The following is a 19680-nucleotide window of genomic DNA, read 5'->3' as shown; positions in this document are numbered from 1 at the left end:
TATGTAACAGGCTACACCATTTAGGTTTGTGTAAACACAATCTGATGTTCACACAATGGCAAAATCACCTAAGGATGCATTTCTCAGAATATATCCCCCTAATGTGCATCACTGTATTAAGGATTAAGTAGAACATGCCTACTTTAAAAATTGGAGATCAAAGCAAATATTCATTTTATCTAAACTGTCCAGATTTTGAATTTTTCCCACATGTACATAAAAATTTACATTTGCTATAGAAGTAGTTTCTAAAAGCAAAGGAACTCATGTTTTCTCAATTGTAAGCTGACATCTGAAGACTTACGAAGTCACACGTTTTTAAAGTTTACATAGACAACAAAATAGAGGCAACAAGTAAAACATTTAATGAATTATTATAACCCCAACACAACGTTTGCTACTGTATTTAAAAGCATTTATTTAAAATATGTCAACCTCCTTCCAAAAGACGGAAGACACATGAGCCCATTTCTTATATCATGAGGTATAAGGTAACAACAACGAAAATCCTAAATGCAAAAGGACCATCAGTTGCCTAAATATAAAATTGAACTTTGGCAAAGATATAAGTGTTATACAGAATAACAGCCAATAAAGAAATACATTAGTTTACACCATTTCCCCATATCATGGCCCTGTCCCCCTGCATTCTTCCCTTTGGAAGGGTGAGTTACAACCCTGTCCCAGATGATTCAGAATTTTAAATACGTGGTCTGCTGATTAACCTCTATTTTTCCTCAAACCTCAGTACTACAGCTATACAAATTACACTTCTAAAATATTTGAAACAGATATTGAATTTATTGGTTGGCTATGAGTAGGAAAATACATCGGTAAAGAAAAAAGACCCTGTATATAAATATAATACTAGCTAGTTACAATTTGACCAAGAAGGTTCCACTGAAAAGAACAGTACAAGCCCTTGTTACCGCCAGTCCATATGGTATATTCAGTTTCCCACCACCCTCATCAAAGAGCTGCCTGGGCGAATGGGACATTCTTTGAGCTTATAGTGCAGATAATGTGCTGGGTTTTGTTACATGAATGGTAAACAAGAGTTAGTCCAGTGCATTACACAATATAATGTACTGTGAATAAAGACTAGATACTTTATTTTAGACACTACTTCAACATACCAGTCACTAAAATTTATGTAACCAAAAAGAAGAGCAAAGTGAACATCTTAAAATACTGTTTATGAATGGTGAAGAACATCTGCTAAAGGAGTTCTTGGAATTATCTGCAACATTTGTACTGGATATTCTGATAGCTTTATTAAAAAAACAATGCTGTAATTGTTTTGCCTAGCTTGGTTTTAGTCCTTATACATGACCCCAAAACCTTAGAAGTCAGTATGGAAACTAGTTCCATAAATTTAAATAGTACAAAGTGAAACTCTAAAACTTGAATGTTATTATTGAGAACCTGAATCTCAAAAGAGCTTTGAAATTTTAATTTAAACGTTTAGAAGTGCATTCCATCCAATTTAATAATGTCCCTAAGTTTGAAAGTGCTAATAACCCCAAGTAAGTTTTCCTGGTTGTCACTAAATCATATTAAAAACACACACACAAAAAAAAAAACCCCACATTTTTGGAGATGTTCTCTGCCTATCTTTGGGACTATTAAAGTTGCACTCAACAATTCATTTCTACAACTTTAGCTTAAATTATGCCATAAATTAATTTAAATTCTCAAAGTATAAATAATTACCATTAATATGGTGAAGCTGTACTTCAAGAGATTTGCAACAAGGACTTGAGTGCCTCCAAACTTCTGATCTTTAAAACAGAAAACATGTCCTAAATTTTTTGTAAAACATTTCTAAAATGGATTTATCCAGCAAAAACACTGAAATTACATTATGGCAACACATTAAATATATTTGTTACAGAATTTTTGAAAAAAAATCTACACCATGAAAACATACTAGTTTTTATTGCATTTTAGGGAGTATAGATTATTGAAAATTATTTAGGACACGGAAAATGTCTAAAACATGAAACCTTTCTTAACAAAAGCATCATTGTCTATTTTGGTGTGACTGTTTATTCCCTACAGACCCCAAATATTTCTTCCTCTTTTGAAGGTTACAGTTGTAAATCTACACTCTTGGTTCAATTTATCACTGTCCAAATAAGGTGGAGAAGCTGTTCAAACTGATCCACAGAATGCAGTATGCCTGGAAGAGGCAAAACAAGTATTTTCAAGACATAACAGGCCATTATATCTTAATATGCTGCCCCAAATTCAAATATATTGTAGACAGTAACAAATACAGATGAATACATTTTGTGTAAAGCTCAAACCTTTAGCATCTAACAAGGGCACTCTAGTTCCAGCATCTATGAAAAGATGACGTCCTCCGTTAACAAACACAAAATGAGTAAGTGCTCCTCCTCTCCCGCTTCCGTAAAGCTCTCTGGACCTGTGATTACATAATGCAGATCGTAGGAAAAGCTGCTTCCTCAGCCTCATTAGTCCAACCAGCTCCAGCTCACCTTCACTGGAAATTGTCATGATGCACATCACCAACACAGTTTCAGGAAAAATGAGTAAACATACCTTTTATTCACACTCTACAAAAAACCAATAACAAAACCCCATACAAAGTTATGCACTGGTTCTACATCAATACGAGCTTTCCAATGTTCTGATTATAAACTGGATGTGTTTGGTGTCAGCACAACTTAAACAAAAAGCAAAAAACAAAACCAAAACATCACAATGAAATCCTAGAAAAAACAAAAAACAAAAAACCCTCAAAGGAAAAAAACAGGTCCAAGACAAAGATTCAACATCAAAACCTTTTGGAGAATTTTCTAAAAGGAAAAAAAAAAAATCAATCATTTCCCAAACAACTCATTCTCTATATAAAAATTGTTAGTAACAGTCAATATTTTTTTTTCCTAATGCTCACATGGCGTCCTTTTGCTCCCCTGCCTGCAGTTGAAACAAAAGCAGTTTGACCAAACTCCTTCGGAATTCGTTTGACTTTTGAGAGAAGAATTAATAAATGAGAACAGACCATGTACACGTTCACTTTGCAAAGTTAAAGCTGGTTTTCATCTCTATTCTACTAATGGCACTACGGGCAAAATAGAGCGTGTGATGTAACTTTTATCTTGGTTGACACACTAAAATGACTTAGTCATTTAAAAAATGATCTGAAGAATTGTCTTAGGGACCTGTTTTGAAAATACATCTAATTCATACTGCTTTATAAATGCAAAATTACTTCTTCTTAAAAAAGGATTAAAAAAAAATAACAAAAAGACTAAGGAATACACGGACAACAAAAAGAATTCACATGATAGTAGTATTCCGGGTGACAAGCAGCACACTGCAATGACACCGAGAAGCAGTGCTTGGATCTGGTGAGCAAAGATCCAGGGACTCACCCTATAACATGTTCCAAAATGTGATATTCAATGCTTCACAATGGGAAAAAGCCACAGCTCATACAAAAGCATTTTCATAAAATTCTCACAAATGTTAAACAGTATTTTAAAAATATAAAAGAGGATGCACAGATTTTCTCTGCATGCACAGGCAGTGCTTGGTGAGAACAAATTTAGGCAGGCACAGTGGAGATTGGACAGGAAGTGTCTCAAAAAAGAGTTAAGAAGCTGTACCTAAGCAGCTGTAGTTTTTTAACTTAAAAAAGTTAGATTTAAAAATATCAGAATGTACATATATCAACCATTACATTCAGTCCATAAATGTCTATAGATCATCACTGTTCAGCTTATCTGTCCTGGTAGATAGTTTTCATAAAAATTCATGAATAAGTTGCCTCTGGTCTGAAAACATCCTAAGGTTTAAGCAGATTTGTATGTAAAGAACCATGTTCTCAATTTAAAAATAAAGTAGTACAAAAGGGCTAACAAAACCCTAAGAGTGCAAACCACGAGCAGAGAAAGTCTGTTGCAGCTTCTTTTACAAGCTGGCCTTTGTAACACATGAAACAGGTTCTTTTTCTTTAAAAAAAATTTAGCCTTAGTTTACAATACAATCATTTCCAAATGATTTTTTTTTTAGTACAAAATTTCATAAATCAGGTCTTCTGTGGATCATATACAATCATAAAGGCTAAATTCAGATTCTATATTTTACAAACAAGTCTGAAAAAGGAGGGAGTAAAGTATGGAAGAATGGTCTCTGGATGTTACTACTGGCCTCAAAAAAGTAGTGCTACAGATTTCTGTGCAAAGAGAATATGCTGTTCAAACATTTTCCTATTTCAAGGCATGAAAATATTATATTGGATAGAAGAAATAGGAAAATTTCTTATAACAAATTAAAGATAGGTGCAAACACACCAATCCCTGTCTAGCAGTATAAAGCATATTGGGCTCAGAATTTGTCTGTTGTTAGCACCTGGCTTTCATACTATATCCTTATCAAATAATCAGATTGCAAATCCAAATCATTCTTAAGCAAACAAAAATCCTCAGTGGCCATACCTCACTCCCCTATGTTCAGATTTTCACAAGTTTACAAGTGAATCAAGGCTGTCCTCTGAAGGTGCTTGACTACCTCCTGCCAGGAAGGTGGATGCCGTTGACTTGGGGCAGGAAAGGCAGTAAGAGCTCCAGTTGTGCAAAAAGTGAGAAGTGGTCAGAGGGAATGAGGGGGTGCGGGCAGCCACTGATGTTATTCTCAACCAGCCAGTGGTGGTCCAGAGGGCCCAGGATGCCTAAGGTGTTCAGCTGAGGTTTAGAATAGAAAATGTAGTCGATTATACCCTGAAAAACAACAGAAAAAAAGATAAGCACCACATAAGACAACACTAAAATCCTGAGTGCTTTCAAGACACGTCTTTACTGTCATGTTTGGTGAACAGAACAAAACAAGTGAAACTTACTAGCTTATAGGATGAGGTGTGTACTACATATACCAAATGGTCCCCTTGCAAAATGTCAAATCGAGCAGAATGAAGCATTCTTCTTATCTGGAACTTTAATAAGACCTAAAAGACCCTTCAGGATGCAGCCTCTGCTTCTCTTTCCTAGACTAATTTGTGCCACTTTCCCTGCTGCCGCACTAGCCTTTGGAGTTAGAAAGGGGTGAGGATGGGAGGGGAACCTATAGGTACCAAGTTCTTTCCTGCCCCAGGACACACACACACCCCCGACATGTGCTCCACCCAGCTCTTTCCTGCCCCAGGACAGACACACACACACACTCTCTCTCTCTCCCCCGCCGCCATTCTGCCTGGAACACTTTCTTCTACTTGTTATGAGGTCAATTCCTTCTTAATCTTTCAATGTCAAGTTCAACTGCTTTCCAAAGACCTTCCTGAATCCTGCTCCTACCTACTTAGCCACCCTACCTCCCACCACTGATTCACTTCCCTTGCTAATGGCCATCTCAAGGTGTAATTATCTATTCATCTGTGTGGTTGAGACTTGTCTCTCATCACACCTCAGTTCCACGAGAGCAGGACTGTCTCTACCTGACCCCCTTTTCTCTCAGCAGCACCCCGCCATGGCATCTAATAAACTGTTCCCATCTGATGGTTCTGCTCCTCTCCTCGACATGCTCTTGGCCAAATGTCCTGAAGGACAGTCAAGTATCTTCTTCCTGCCTCTGTATCAGCAACAGAAAGAGAAAGAAAACCCTAAGCTTTCCCACCCTCTGGTTATACCCATGCCTTCTCTTCAATGTCTCCTGAAGAATCTGAAAGGAAGGGGCACTTGAGGATCAACAGGGGTTTACTTTCTGTGCTCTAAGGTGCAAGAGCTCCTGAGATACTGTCTAAACTCTTATTTACACTCTGACAATCTAATCTAAATGACTACTTTTCCAGCAGCTTAGAAACAGAAAGCTGGGAGTTGAGAAAGCAGAAATGCAACAAGTAGTTTAAAAGGCAGCTGAGTCAGATGCGGTAGCTCCCGTCTATAATCCCAGCACTTTGGGAGGCTAAGGCAGGAGGACTGCTTGAGGCCAGGGGTTCAAGATCAGGCTGGGCAATATAGCAAGACCCCGTCTTTACAAAAAATTACCCCAAAAAATGATTTGGGTATGGTGGCGCACACCTGTAGTCCTAGTTAGTGGGGAAGCTGAGGCAAGAGGGTTGCCTGAGCCCAGGAGTTCGAGGCTGCAGTGTGTTATAATCACATTACTGTACTTCAGCCTAGGCAACAGAGTGAGACATCTCTTTTTAGAAGAAGGACAGCTGAACACAAGAAAGTGACAGCCCTAAACAATCGCTAATGTTAAAAGTGATGATAGGCCGGGCGCAGTGGCTCAAGCCTGTAATCCCAGCACTTTGGGAGGCCGAGACGGGCGGATCACAAGGTCAGGAGATCGAGACCATCCTGGCTAACACGGTGAAACCCCGTCTCTACTAAAAATACAAAAAACTAGCCGGGCGAGGTGGCGGCGCCTGTAGTCCCAGCTACTCGGGAGGCTGAGGCAGGAGAATGGCGTGAACCCAGGAGGCGGAGCTTGCAGTGAGCTGAGACCCGGCCACTGCACCCCAGCCTGGGCGACAGAGCGAGACTCCGTCTCAAAAAAAAAAAAAAAAAAAAAAAAAAAAGTGATGATAGTCTGACCAGGGGCGATGGCTCACGCCTGTAATCCCAGCACTTTGGGAGACTAAGATGGGTGGATCGCATGAGGCCAGGAGTTCGAGACCAGCCTGGCCAACATGGTGAAACTCCGTCTCTACTAAAAATACAAAAATTAGCCAGGTGTGGTGGCAGGCGCCTGTAATCTCAGCTACTTGGGAGGCTGAGGTATAATAATCACTTGAACCTGGGTGGAGGTTGCACTGAGCTGAGATCGTGCCACTGCACTCCAGCCTGGGCAACAGGGTAAGATTCTCTGGGGGGTAAAAAAAGATGTATCTTAGAAACACTTATAAATGGCTAACATAAACCACATTTTGGCATGCAAGAGTTTAGTTTCAATTAAAATGTTAAGAGACGGAACGTCTTACCCCAAATGTCACCCAAATTAGTTACTATGGTGCTGTATATCTAGCTATTAGTAAGGAGAATATAAGAAACATAATTGCGGCCGGGCGCGGTGGCTCACGCCTGTAATCCCAGCACTTTGGGCGGTCGAGACGGGCGGATCACGAGGTCAGGAGATCGAGACCATCCTGGCTAACACGGTGAAATCCCGTCTCTACTAAAAAATACAAAAAAGTAGCCGGGCGAGGTGGCAGGCGCCCGTAGTTCCAGCTACTCGGGAGGCTGAGGCAGGAGAATGGCGTGAACCCGGGAGGCGGAGCTTGCAGTAAGCCGAGATCCGGCCACTGCACTCCAGCCTGGGCGACAGAGCAAGACTCCGTCTCAAAAAAACCAAAAACATAATTGTCCCCAAAAGGTGAAAAAGTCAACTCAGGAATTTTACAGATTATTTCATCTGACTTCTTATCCTGAAAAATATTAGAATAAATATCTACAAAGTAAGGATATAACAGCAATCACGTGGACTTCTAAAGAAGGTAATAAAAGAATATTACTGGCTGAGCACAGTGGTTCACGCCTGTAATCCCGGCACGCTGGGAGGCTGACGTGCAAGAATCATTTCAGGCCAGGAGTTCAAGACCAGCCTGGGCATAGTGAGACCCCCATCTCTACAAAAAACACAAGAATTAGCCAGGCATGGTAGTAGGCGCCTGTAGTCCCAGCTACTGGTGAGGCCGAGGTGAGAGGATCATTGGAGCCCACATGGTTGAAGCTGCAGTGAGCCATCATTGTACCACTGCACTCCAGCCTGGGTAACAGAGTGAGACCTTGTCTCAAACCAAAAACAAAGAATATTGCTGTCAATCAATTCAAGATTGCTTCATTCCAGTCTGAACACACATCCACATTTTTAAAGACATAATGATGCATCAGCAGACTTGCCAGTAAAATAGAGGTTTGAAAAACTTATCAGTCTCAAGACACACCTTGAAATCAAACGTGTAATTTGTGTAAGGCATCAGGCCACTCTCATAGGCACTCTTTAACTTGAAACCATGAGTGATCCTTCCATTGGTGGTTCCATTCTTCCCGTGACAGCTGAAGTTGGTAAGACTTTCATTATACCTCAACTCCTTAAAGTCTTTGTGATTTGTTTCTACTCCACCCGTGCTCAAATATTCTACAACACCTACAATGAAGACAATTTTTTTTACTGTCAAATATAATATAAACAAAAAGTAATTTTAAAAGATCATGCAATAGTAAAAAGTTTTAAACTACATATTCCCATGTTCCAAAATGTTTCCTTTTACATTTGCCAGGACTTGTCCAAATCTATTTTTACACAGCTGTAATCACAGAATACTGAATAGTTTATACTTTGCTTTATGAACATGTGTCTTCCCAATTATCATTCTTTAATGCACAATGCAACTGGGCTGGTGGATAATATTTATGGTTACTTATTTTGTAAAATGCAGGTAGTTTCCACTTTTTACAAAGAATTAAAGATAACACCACAATCAACATCTTAGTATGCAGACTTCCTGCTTATGCTCAATTATTTACTTGGTATAAAATTCCAAGATTAGGACTGAATGTGCCATTTTACGATACTGCCAGCTATGGAACAGAATACCACCAGCTAGTTACAGAGCAAGCGTCCACATCCCTAGTCAAGTATTTTCCCAATTTACTAAGCATAGATGGGCTCTGAAAATAAACTTTCATTTGCATTTTATTCACAAATTAGCAAGGCTGGACATTTTCTGACCTGCCTGCTATTACAATATCGTATTTCTCAATGCTGAAATGGGTCTTGGGTATTAATGTGTGACTAGATTTTCTCTTTACCCCTCAGATACTTTGTAGCTACACAGAAAGTAGAAAGCATGTAGAGAAATTGTCAGAGACTACTACTCAACTGCTTCAGCAGCAGTAATCTCCAGACAACCTGATGAAATGAAATAATTACAGATTTTAGATAGCTTTGATTTTCCCTGAAATCGATTTTTTTTTTTTTTTGAAACGGAGTCTCGCTCTGTCTCCCAGGCTGGAGTGCAGTGGCGTGATCTTGGCTCACTGCAAGCTCCGCCTTCCAGGTTCATGCCATTCTCCTGCCTCAGCCTCCCGAGCAGCTGGGACTACAGGCGCCCACCACCACGCCTGGCTAATTTTTTGAATTTTTAGTAGAGACGGGGTTTCACTGTGTTAGCCAGGATGGTCTCGATCTTCTGACCTCGTGATCCGCCCGTCTCGGCCTCCCAAAGTGCTGAGATTACAGGCGTGAGCCACCGCGCCCGGCCTGAAATCGAATTTTAACTCAGTTTCTTTCTTTCTTTTCTTCTTTTTTTTTGGAGATAGTCTCACTGTCACCCAGGCTGGAGTGCAGTGGGACAATCTTGGCTCACTGCAACTTCTGCCTCCGGGGTTCCAGTCATTCTTGTGCCTCAACCTTCGGGTAGCTGGGATTACAGGCCTGCACCACCACGCCTGCCTAATTTTTGTATTTCCAGCAGAGACGGGGTTTCACCATGTTGGCCAGCCTGGTCTCGAACTGCTGGCCTCAAGTGATCCGCCCACCTCGGCTCCCCAACGTGCTGGGGTTTTCTTTCTTCCTAACGGCTCTATCTATTGTGATGTCAATAATGTGTTTCCCAATGCGCATGTGTGTGTGTTCACGCATACACTCAAGTCCAAGGAGAAGTATTCCTGTGTGTACAAATGAGTGGAAACACGAAAAGGAAGAAACAGTTTGTTATTACAAGGGCTATTGTTTATTGCATACTATCTATGGAAAGAGCATTCCAGATCAGGCTTTCTGTATTCTACATTTTAATAATCAAGATCCTTGCTCTTTGTTAAAATCGCTTGACTGATGTGTGTGTAAATAAAGGAGCTCAATTTCTACTTGAGGTGTATTTTTCTAATCAAGTTACAAATACGTGCAAAATTGAGATTCCATAATTTTAACTCAAATTTAAACTATGATTATATTACCAGATGCTGGAATCCCAAAGGGGTTGTCTCAATACCATAATTATCTCTGACTTGGGGGTAATAAAACGGAACTACATACGTTCTTTAAAGAGTTATTTCACGTTATTGGTTATGTGTTTATTCAAAATGATTAACATCCTTCTCCTCAAGCTTCCACAATATCGTTTCATCTTCAAAATGGCCCCTCCACCCCAACGTGACGTTTAAAACCTGCTCATAGCTGCCATTACAAACTGAATTTTTATTTGGACTTAATTTGGAATGATCAGAAACAAAACATTACTAAATCATTTTATGTCAAAAAATATTCTACATAAAATCACATTATTTTCTTACCAGAGTCTGGCAAAGAATTAAGATCTGCACATAACACAAGTGGAATAGTTCCAAATTCTCCCAAAACACTGGATTTGAGGTTGCGAGAGGCTTTATCAATAATGTTCTTCACTTCTGAGAGGAACATCATAGTCTGCACCAACTTCACATCAGAGTACTCAGGGTCCCAATGCATGTGCGCATTGGCCACGAGAATGAGCTGTTTTTCTGTTCCAAGATGTGGCTTTCCAGCTACATTAGATAAAAACGAAACAAAGAAAGAGACAAAACCCACCCATCAGCCCATATATTCTTACAGCGTCTGGGCAAATAATCTCTCAGAGTCCCAGAATAGAAAAGACACCTAAAATTTCCATCGGATGACTGAACGTGCCCTACAACAAATCTGAGAAATACATGCCTAAACCTGGGCTGATGCTTCCAGCACAGAGCATTCACTACTTGTGCAAAAACAGCCCTATTTGGGACAGCTTGATTTTTAAAATTCTGTCTCCTTGAAACTTTTGGTCTTAGTTTGGATATCCTAAATCAAGCCTCACAAAATTACATCTAAACCCGTTTTCTTAGATGTAAGTCCTATTTCCATTTTTTCTATACTTCACATTAAATATCTCCAGTTCCAACTGTTCCTCAAGGGACACAAGTTTCAGCTCCCAGCATAATGGTCACTTGAAATATACTTTCAATTTGAAGTGGTCCATTTATCCCAAACTCAAGACCTTTAAAATAATTATTTTATTTTATATTTTTCTTTATTTATTTTTTTGAGAAGCAGTCTCACTCTGTCACCCAGGCTGGAGTGCAGTGGGGCAATCTCAGCTCACTGCAACCTCTGCCTCCCAGGTTCAAGCAATTCTCTCCCTCAGCCTCCCAAGTAGCTGGGATTACAGGCGCCTACCACCACAGCCAGCTAATAAAATGATTATTTTAAACAGATCAGGAAAAGAAGTCAGCTTACAGGACATCCTTGCTGCCAAAAAATTATAAACGTGTATGGAGTTCTTACCCCTGAGCAGTTATTTTAATTTATATTTACTTCAACATTTCTTTTTTATATGAAAAATTCTTAAGCACACAAAAAAAATGTTTCTTAATGCTTTTCAAGGCTTCTAATACTTTAACGGGCAATGCTTTCTCATGTTGTTTTGTGGTAGAGAAAAAGAGATACATTTCAGGAAAGACAACTTCTCACTGAGTTTCTTCAGGTGTTAGACAAGACCATGAATACACAATGAAATTTCTGTTTTCTACTCTTTTGAAGATTTCTAGTCAGAGCTAGTCAATTTTACAGGAAGTGAAGGGCACTCACACGGCATTTCAATCGATTCCTTCCGAAGTTCTAGTAGTACTGCAACCCCAATGTTATCTTTTGTCATGACTCTGTTCAGCATAGCTTCAGACCCCTCAGAATTTGCCATGGCTAGCTGATTAAATTCAACAGTGTGTTTCTGAACCAAAGTAAATCTAAAACAAAAACAACACACAACACACACAGAGTTGGGAATACCAAGAGGTTAGCTTTGTGGGAAATGTAGTCTTCCCAAACTTCCTTCACAGATACGATGGCACTTAAATCACATTATGGAAAATCCTCCACGGTTAGCACCAAGGTTCCCACATCCATTTAAAGTTGCTCTCAGTCTGTTATTGATACAAATAACAACTTGAAATACTTTTACAACTGAAGAAAATGTAGTAATCTTCTGTTTAGGTTTTATGTTGGAATATTCTACCTTGTAATTTTTAAACAATTCTTTTCTTAAGTATGGGTTTAAGAATCCCTGTACCGTCCTAGAGGGAATTTTAAGTACCCGGTATTTCAATTAACAATTGGAGTTAAACCCTAGTAAACACCTGAAGAAACAGCAGTACTTTAAGCATGTCTCCAAAACAAGGTTATTTCTGATGATTAAAAACAAACAAACAATCCCCTAGGTCAAACAGTATTATTTTCTTGAGTAATAACATAGTGCCTCATTCTCTCATTTGCCAATTCATTTCTACACCCTTGGCCCCCACCCTGCAAATACTGAGAAAATGTTCTTTTTCAAAAATAAGATGACTTACTTTTCTGTCTTGAAGAATATTGCACAGCCATCAACATGTTTCCTTTCTTGTTCTGACATTGTCCTAGCTCTAGACTTAGGACTGAAGAATCCATTATAGCCACGTTCTTTCAGTTCTACCAGAAAAAAACTGTAATACTGTTCCGTTTCCACCTCCTGAAAAATTGTAAACAGCACAGTCATTTCATAAGAAAAAAATTAGTCTGCATATTAACTTTCATGTACAGTTTGAGAGCTTGAAATAATTTCAAAGGACTCGTCTGAAGATTAAAGAATGTAACATCTTTTCACACCAGGCTTGGTGGCTCATGTCTGTAATCCCAGCACTTTGGGAGGCTGAGGCGGGCGGATCACTTGAGGCCAGGAGTTCCAGAACAAGCCTGGCCAACATGGCGAAACCCCATCTCTGCTAAAAATATAAAAATTAGCCAGGCGTGGTGGTGCATGCCTGTAATCCCAGCTACTAGGGAGGCAGAGAATTACTTGAACCCAGGAGGCGGAGGTTGCAGTGAGCTGAGATCATGCCACTCCACTCCAGCCTGGGGGACAGAGCAAGAACCTGTCTCCCCAACCAAAAAAGAAAAAGAAAAAAAAAAAAAAAAAAGGTAACATCTTTTCAACGCTCTTTATCTGAAACCAACTGGAACACCTACTTGTCATTTTACAGGTACCAGGTGCCAAGGACAATTCATTGTTATTTAGGAACAATGAATGAAAGACACATACTTCTATGCATGTATATTTCCTTATGTCTTAGAACTGATGTGGAAGAAGAATCACAGAGGTCGAAGAACTTTACAAATCATAACTTCAGACCCATGGGGAGAAAGTAACATGTCCAAGATCATGCAAGTGACTATGACAGCTGGACTGAGAACCCAAAATGATCGTGCACCAGGTCAGTCCTTTTTACACGGTGCCTTAATTGTTCTAGTAACATGGTCAGCAATGCAAAGTTATAGCTTGACCATGCCAGAACTTCAGTAACTTTGCCACCCAATTCAAAAATAGTGCAGGGACACTGGAGGAAGGAGGAAGGAGGAAGGTGAGTATTTATCGGTCATGGCAAATGCATAAAACCCAGCTTAGCTCATTTGCTTATTTTGCAACACAGCACTGCAAAGAAAGGCAGGCAGTACTCCCAGCATTCACTGATAACAGCAAAAAGCAGTACTTGAAGAACTACCGAAGCTGAAACTTCAAATGTGTCAGTGTAATGTATTCCTAGTTTGTTCCTTGCTTTATCAATGCTAGGTCGACTCTCTTCTGTCTGACTTACCTGAAGACTTACGATATCAGCATTGCAGCTCAAGATTTCTTGAATAATGGCCTTTTTCCTGTAGTCCCAGTTTAGTGCCCATGATGGACAGTAGCCGTATAACTGCCGGGTCGCATATTTATCACAAAGAACATTATAGCACATGACAGAAAACAAGGCTGTAGGAAAGATAACTTTACTTATTCACACACGTGGCAGAAAAAAAATATATAATTAATTTCAGTAATGGTTTTCACTTAAATGTTAAGTTTGACTGTATTCATTCAATCTATAGTCACTGAAAAGCTACCATATGCCACACATGGGGGACAAATAAAAGACGGATATCACAAGCAGGATAGATAAGTGAACAAGTTAGAATACAATGTACTACCTGCTACAGAGGCAGGCACAGAGGTTTGGAAGTAAAAAGTCTAAGCTTGTGAGCCCTTCGGTCTCTGAGTCTAACATTCCTCATTTTTATACTCCTACCATGCTACCAATTGTTCATGTATGACATGGAAACTGGATAGGTAGTCCTTAATAGGCATGCCTCATTTTCTTCTACAGCACAACTATTATTATTTCATGCAAAATGAAAACGGTATCATAGACCAAATTTTGTTACACGCGCCATGAAAGCTCCCAAACTATTTTCATAGAATTTAGGTTAAAAGGAGATGAGCAGTCATTAGTTCCACTTTCCTCTTAAGTAAGGGTTTAGCTCTCTTATAACTTGGTAGTGTCAAATCCATTTGGAACATGCTAGGATTTGGAAACTTCTAACAGAGAAAGATTTGGGTGTATTCATTTTAAGTGAATTTCATCAGTACATTACAGAAGGGTTTCTCAACAAGAGTGGCACTACTGACATTTAGGTGAAGTCTGTTGCGGGGGCCTGTGCCATGTACTACAGAATGCTGAGCAGCATCCCTGGCCTCCATCCACTAGATGCCAGCAGCACTTCTCCCCGGTTATGACCATCAAAGTTGTCTCCAGACATTGCCAAATGCCCTCTGGGGGATAAACGGCCCATTTGAAAAGCACTGCTTTATAGTACACTTTCTATATAGCACAATGTAATATACATAGAGGTCATGTGAGCAAGAATTCTTTTTCATTACCTCCCAAACCAAATCAACCTTAAACATTCTATCTTAATGCTACCTGTAATCTAAGCATGCCGACAATACTGTTAGGCTTATAATAGAGACTGAGCAAAAACAACAGTTAAAAAATAAAAGACTACCAACCAGTTGGCCTTGTTCTATCTGGTTCTTGTAACATAATCCAAGACCTTGGAGGTGGTTGTTCTGTTGTAACTAGTTGAATAGAAAATACAGAATTAAGCAATATTCTTACACATCTTCCTAATAAAAAGGTTTAAACAAATAACCACTTACTTCTTTTTGCAGTACCTGACAAATTATCAAGCAAATAGTTCAGCAGCCGTCTTGTTCCATCTGGTTCCTGATAAAGGTTCAATATATCCTGGGTAAGGGGATTTCCTGGAAATAATTTTAAAAAAGTAAAATGAAACTAAGCACTAAAATGTTTCAAAATTTTATTATGTACCAAAATTATCAGATCATCTATAACAATGTTATAGTTACTAGTAAGATGTCAAACTACAGAAAATGTTTTTTCAGTTTTTGATATAAGAGTAAAAATGATTCATACCATGTTTTATATACACATTCAAAACATATTAATGGGCTGATGTCAATCAGAAATGCTCTAGCAGCGCTCTGTATCTGACCTGCCTTGCCAACATTTTCAATAACACAGACGGTCATAACAAACAAGAGCGAGTAAAACAGGAACAGGGCAGCCAGGTGACTGGGGGAGTGGGTGGGCAGAGGAAACAGTGAAGGGAAGGATGAAAGCCAGCGTAATGCATCAGAGAATCAAAACTCTACAATGTCACAAAGCTAACAACAAAACATCCTAATGACAAATATACACTTGCACTTAGATCTTTTAAAGTCATACTGAATAAAGCAACAACATGGGGCTGACTTGGCTTAAGAATTAACTCACTAAGGAGCGGGAAAAAAATCCCAGGGCCATGAGCCATCTGTAAATTCAATAACTGCTTTGTACCAAAATGAGAGCAAATACAATGATTTACATATACCTACAAGAGCCTCAAATCCTCTCAGAAGGGTTTCTTATGTACATGAGAAACAAAAGTACAAATAACAACAGTACAGTGCAGGGTTTCATGGAGCAAAGTTCCTATCCATTCTACACAAGCGTTGTGTATTATTCTGGATGCCACAGAGCCATTTTAAGAAAACCAGACAAATTCTGCAGTTTGAAGGCGGCAGATAAAATGGTCAAAGATCTTAACCATACCAAATGAAGACAAACTAAAGGATATGGTAGATAAGAATGATCACAACCTAAAGGAAGTGTTTTTTCCTATTCTCTCATAAAAGATCGGACTCAAAGAGCAGAAGGAAGACTGACAGATAAGATCTAACAGGAAAGGCCAAGGCAGAATAGAAGACGTTGGCAAACACTGTTAGCTATTTGAAACGCCCTGTGCTGTGAGGCAGTGGAGTATCCTTCAAAGAAGCTGAGTTGCATGGATGGGAAAAATGGCAAAGTTCATTTACCTTTAAGATCTCTTTCAGTTTGAAAATTCTAGGATTCTAAGAATTATAAAAAGTAAAAATCTGCTGCTCTAAGTGCAAAGTAGGTATTTGCAGGAATACAATTACAAGAGCACCAATCTCTGACATGTGTGGTTCTTTATACTCATCAGTCTTTTCATGTTTTCACTGAGTCACAATCCTGTGAGATAGGCAGCTACAACCTGAAGCTTATCAGGACCCTGTGTGAAACACATCTTGAGAAAACGAAGTCAACCGAAAACTTCTCAGTATCAGGTAAACAACTCATTCTAACCAGACCTACAGTGATGCTGGGTTTTTTTTTTTTTTTTTTTTTTTTTGAGACGGAATCTCGCTGTGTCGCCCAGGTTGGAGTGCAGTGGTGCGATCTCGGCTCACTGCAAGCTCCGCCTCCTGGGTTCACGCCATTCTCCTGCCTCAGCCTCCGGAGTAGCTGGGAATACAGGCGCCCGCCACCATGTCCAGCTAATTTTTTTTTTTTTTTTTTTTTTGTATTTTTAGTAGAGACGGGGTTTCACCGTGTTAGCCAGGACGGTGTCAACGTCCTGACCTTCTCATCTGCCCGTCTTGGCCTCCCAAAGTGCTGGGATTACAGGCGTGAGCCACTGCGCCTGGCCGATGCTGTCTTTATACTACTTTCTAGTGCAAAGAATATTGACAGGTGACTGCTTCTACCTATGTGATCCCCCCTTGTAAGATCTTGCTTTATAAACTAAAAAGCATCCCCAAATACAAAGACCTACTTATGACTCTAATAAATGCACATTGAAGGCCAATGGTGTGGTGGATGTCACCTACATCTGCTTGCTTTTGGGAATTTTTTTTTTTTTTTGAGATGGAGTCTCGCTCTACTACCCAGGCTGGAGGGCAGTGGCGCGATCTCGGCTCACTGCAAGCTCCACTTCCCAGGTTCGCGCCGTTCTCCTGCCTCAGCCTCCCGAGTAGCTGGGAGTACAGGCGCCGCCACCACGCCCGGCTAATTTTTTGTATTTTTAGTAGAGACAGGGTTTCACGGTGTTAGCCAGGATGGTCTGATCTCCTGACCTCGTGATCCGCCCGCCTCGGCCCCCCAAAGTGCTGGTGTAAAGGCGTGAACCACTGCACCCGGCCGGGACTTCTTTTAAATTGAAAATTAATCTGCTCTTCACTACCTGGAAAAAGAAAACAATATACATGAATAAAGTCAACAACAATAAAATTCTGGAATTAAAACATTATACTGAGTCCTGAGAAAGAAACAAAAGTAAATGAGAAGTTAGGGTAGATGGAGTAAAAACACTTTTCCCTATTCATCCTGGTAGGTACACCTAAAAGCACTGTATATTATGTGTAAAACAAACATAAAACTCTGAAACAAGGAGAGAAGGCAGAATAGCCAGAGACTGCAGGACCTGACGAATGGCACGGGGGTGAGTTCCCACGTTTACTTTTTGCCTCAGATATTCGAGACATGCAGCTAAGAAGTCAGTAACATGGAAACACCAGTGGGTACAGACCCAAAAAAATCCCAACAAAAGCCCAAGGACCAGGGGAAGGGCTGCCTAAAAAGACAAAAGTTTTAGAGAAGAACCACTCTACTCAAGCTTAACACTAAGGAAAAAAATGTGGTCCCATCTCTACCTACACCAGCATGAGCCAAGTAGACAGCCTGGCAGACTTCTGCTGCAAGAGAAAGAAAGGAGGTGATATGGAGCTCCCCCTCCTCCCTCTGAGGTGGTGTCAGAGGAGGCCAAGTAGAGTCAAGACTTTCACCATCTCTCTGCAATAAAGAGGACACACCAATGCGGTGTCTGTGGAGACTGCGTGAAGAGCCAAAACTACCACCTCCACCAGCAGTAACGAGGAGTCCCTACTCCCAGGTGTCAAGGAAAGCTAAGTGGGACCTGAACTTCTACCTTCACTGGCAGGAAGCAGACAATGCCCTGGTTCCCTCGCCATGGCAGTGCTAGGGAAAGAAAACCAAACTAAAGAGTTTAATGAGATCTAGAGTCTCATAATATGAGTGAGTCCAGTTTCAAATGAAAATAGCTAATCACACCAATACACGAAGATACCAAATGCAAACGATAAACAGCTTCCAACCCTGAGATGACAGAAACAGAATTACCCAACCAAGACAAAGGAATCATGACAAAAATGCTTCAATGAGAAATTACAAACATGCTTCAAATAATAAAAAAAAAAAACCAGGAAGACTGAGCAAAGAAAAAGAAGGTTCAGGCAAATAAAACATTTAAAACCAAATGGAAATGTTAGAATTGAAAATAAAATAAATGAAGGCTAGGCATGGTGGCTCATGCCTGTAATCTCAGCACTTTGGAGGCTGAGGCAGGAGGATCACGTGAGGCCAGGAGTTCGAGACCAGCCTTGTTAACACGGCAAAACCCCGTCTCTACAAACAAACAAACCAAACTAGCCATGCACGGTGGCGCGTGCCTGTGGCCCCAGCTGCTTGGGAGGCTGAGGTGGGAGGGCTGCTTGAGCCTGGGAGGTCAAGGCTGCAGTGAGCCAAAGACAGTGCCACTGCACTCCAGCCCAAGACCCGAGCTCCTGGTTGACTGACTGACTGATTGATCAGAACACAGACCAACAACAATAAAAAGAACAAAGTCTCTGGGACTTGCGGGACTATAACAAAGGATCTAACATTCATGTCATCAGAGGCTTGGATGCTGAGGACACAAAGGACAGGGCTGAAAAAGTACTCAAAGAAATAATGGCTGAAGATTCTCACAATATGGCAATAAATATAAACCAACAGATTTAAGAAGCACAGTGAACCCCTAAACAGGAAAAACCCAAAGGAATCCACAGCAAGACACATCATAATTAAACTTCTGAAAACTAAAGACAAAGAAAAAACATCTTGAAAGCAGCCGGAGAACAATAACACCTTACCTGCAGGAGAAAAACAAATCTGAATGACAACAGATTTCTCATCATAAGTCATGGAGACCAGAGGAAGTTGCAAAACATTTTTCAAGTGTTGAAAGAACTGTCAAACCCAGAATCTTATATCCAGTGAAAATATCCTTCAGGAATGAAGGGGAAATAAAGACAATCTCAGATCACAAAAAAACTAAGAATCTGTTGCCAGCAGATCTACCCAAAGGGAACCACCAAAAAAATTTCTCTAAATACAAAGGAAATGATAAAAAAAGGACTTTGGAACATTAGGAAAGAAAACAATATAGGTAAACAAAAAAACATGGGCAAATACGAGATTTCCTTAAGTTTTCTAAGTCATGTTTGACAGTTTAAAAAACTCTGGCCCAACACGGTGGCTCACACCTGTAATCCCAGAACTTTGGGAGGCCGAGGTGGATGAATCATGAAGTCAGGAGTTCGAGACCAGCCTGACCAACATGGTGAAACCTCGTCTCTATTAAAATTGAAAAATCAGCTAGGTATGGTGGCACGTGCCTGTAATTCCAGTTACTTGGGAGGCTGAGGCAGAA

The 19680-nt window shown here is 40.1% G+C and overlaps 1 protein-coding gene across 7 annotated transcripts in view; it reads right to left on the bottom strand.

The window, feature by feature from the left end:
* Positions 1 to 398: 398 nt before the first annotated feature.
* The window catches only part of CNOT6 (CCR4-NOT transcription complex subunit 6), an 86035-nt gene continuing 66753 nt past the window's right edge, over positions 399 to 19680 (bottom strand). For 4 of the 7 annotated variants that reach the window (XM_045394669.3, XM_005558808.5, XM_065547154.2 and 1 more), the window contains 8 exons: positions 14987 to 15091; positions 14837 to 14905; positions 13605 to 13762; positions 12327 to 12481; positions 11569 to 11723; positions 10260 to 10490; positions 7910 to 8112; positions 399 to 4748 (listed from right to left, as the gene is read on the bottom strand). In XM_045394669.3, the coding sequence (XP_045250604.1) occupies positions 4536 to 4748; positions 7910 to 8112; positions 10260 to 10490; positions 11569 to 11723; positions 12327 to 12481; positions 13605 to 13762; positions 14837 to 14905; positions 14987 to 15091 (1289 nt within the window). In that variant the 3' untranslated portion in view covers positions 399 to 4535. The remainder of the gene's footprint in view (positions 4749 to 7909; positions 8113 to 10259; positions 10491 to 11568; positions 11724 to 12326; positions 12482 to 13604; positions 13763 to 14836; positions 14906 to 14986; positions 15092 to 19680) is intronic. The other 3 variants (XM_073995037.1, XM_073995038.1, XM_005558809.5) reach the window with 2 other exon arrangements.

Source organism: Macaca fascicularis, chromosome 6 (assembly GCF_037993035.2).
Source record: "Macaca fascicularis isolate 582-1 chromosome 6, T2T-MFA8v1.1".
Taxonomy (NCBI): Eukaryota; Metazoa; Chordata; class Mammalia; order Primates; family Cercopithecidae; genus Macaca; species Macaca fascicularis.
This window is presented reverse-complemented; position numbering and strand designations above follow the sequence as displayed.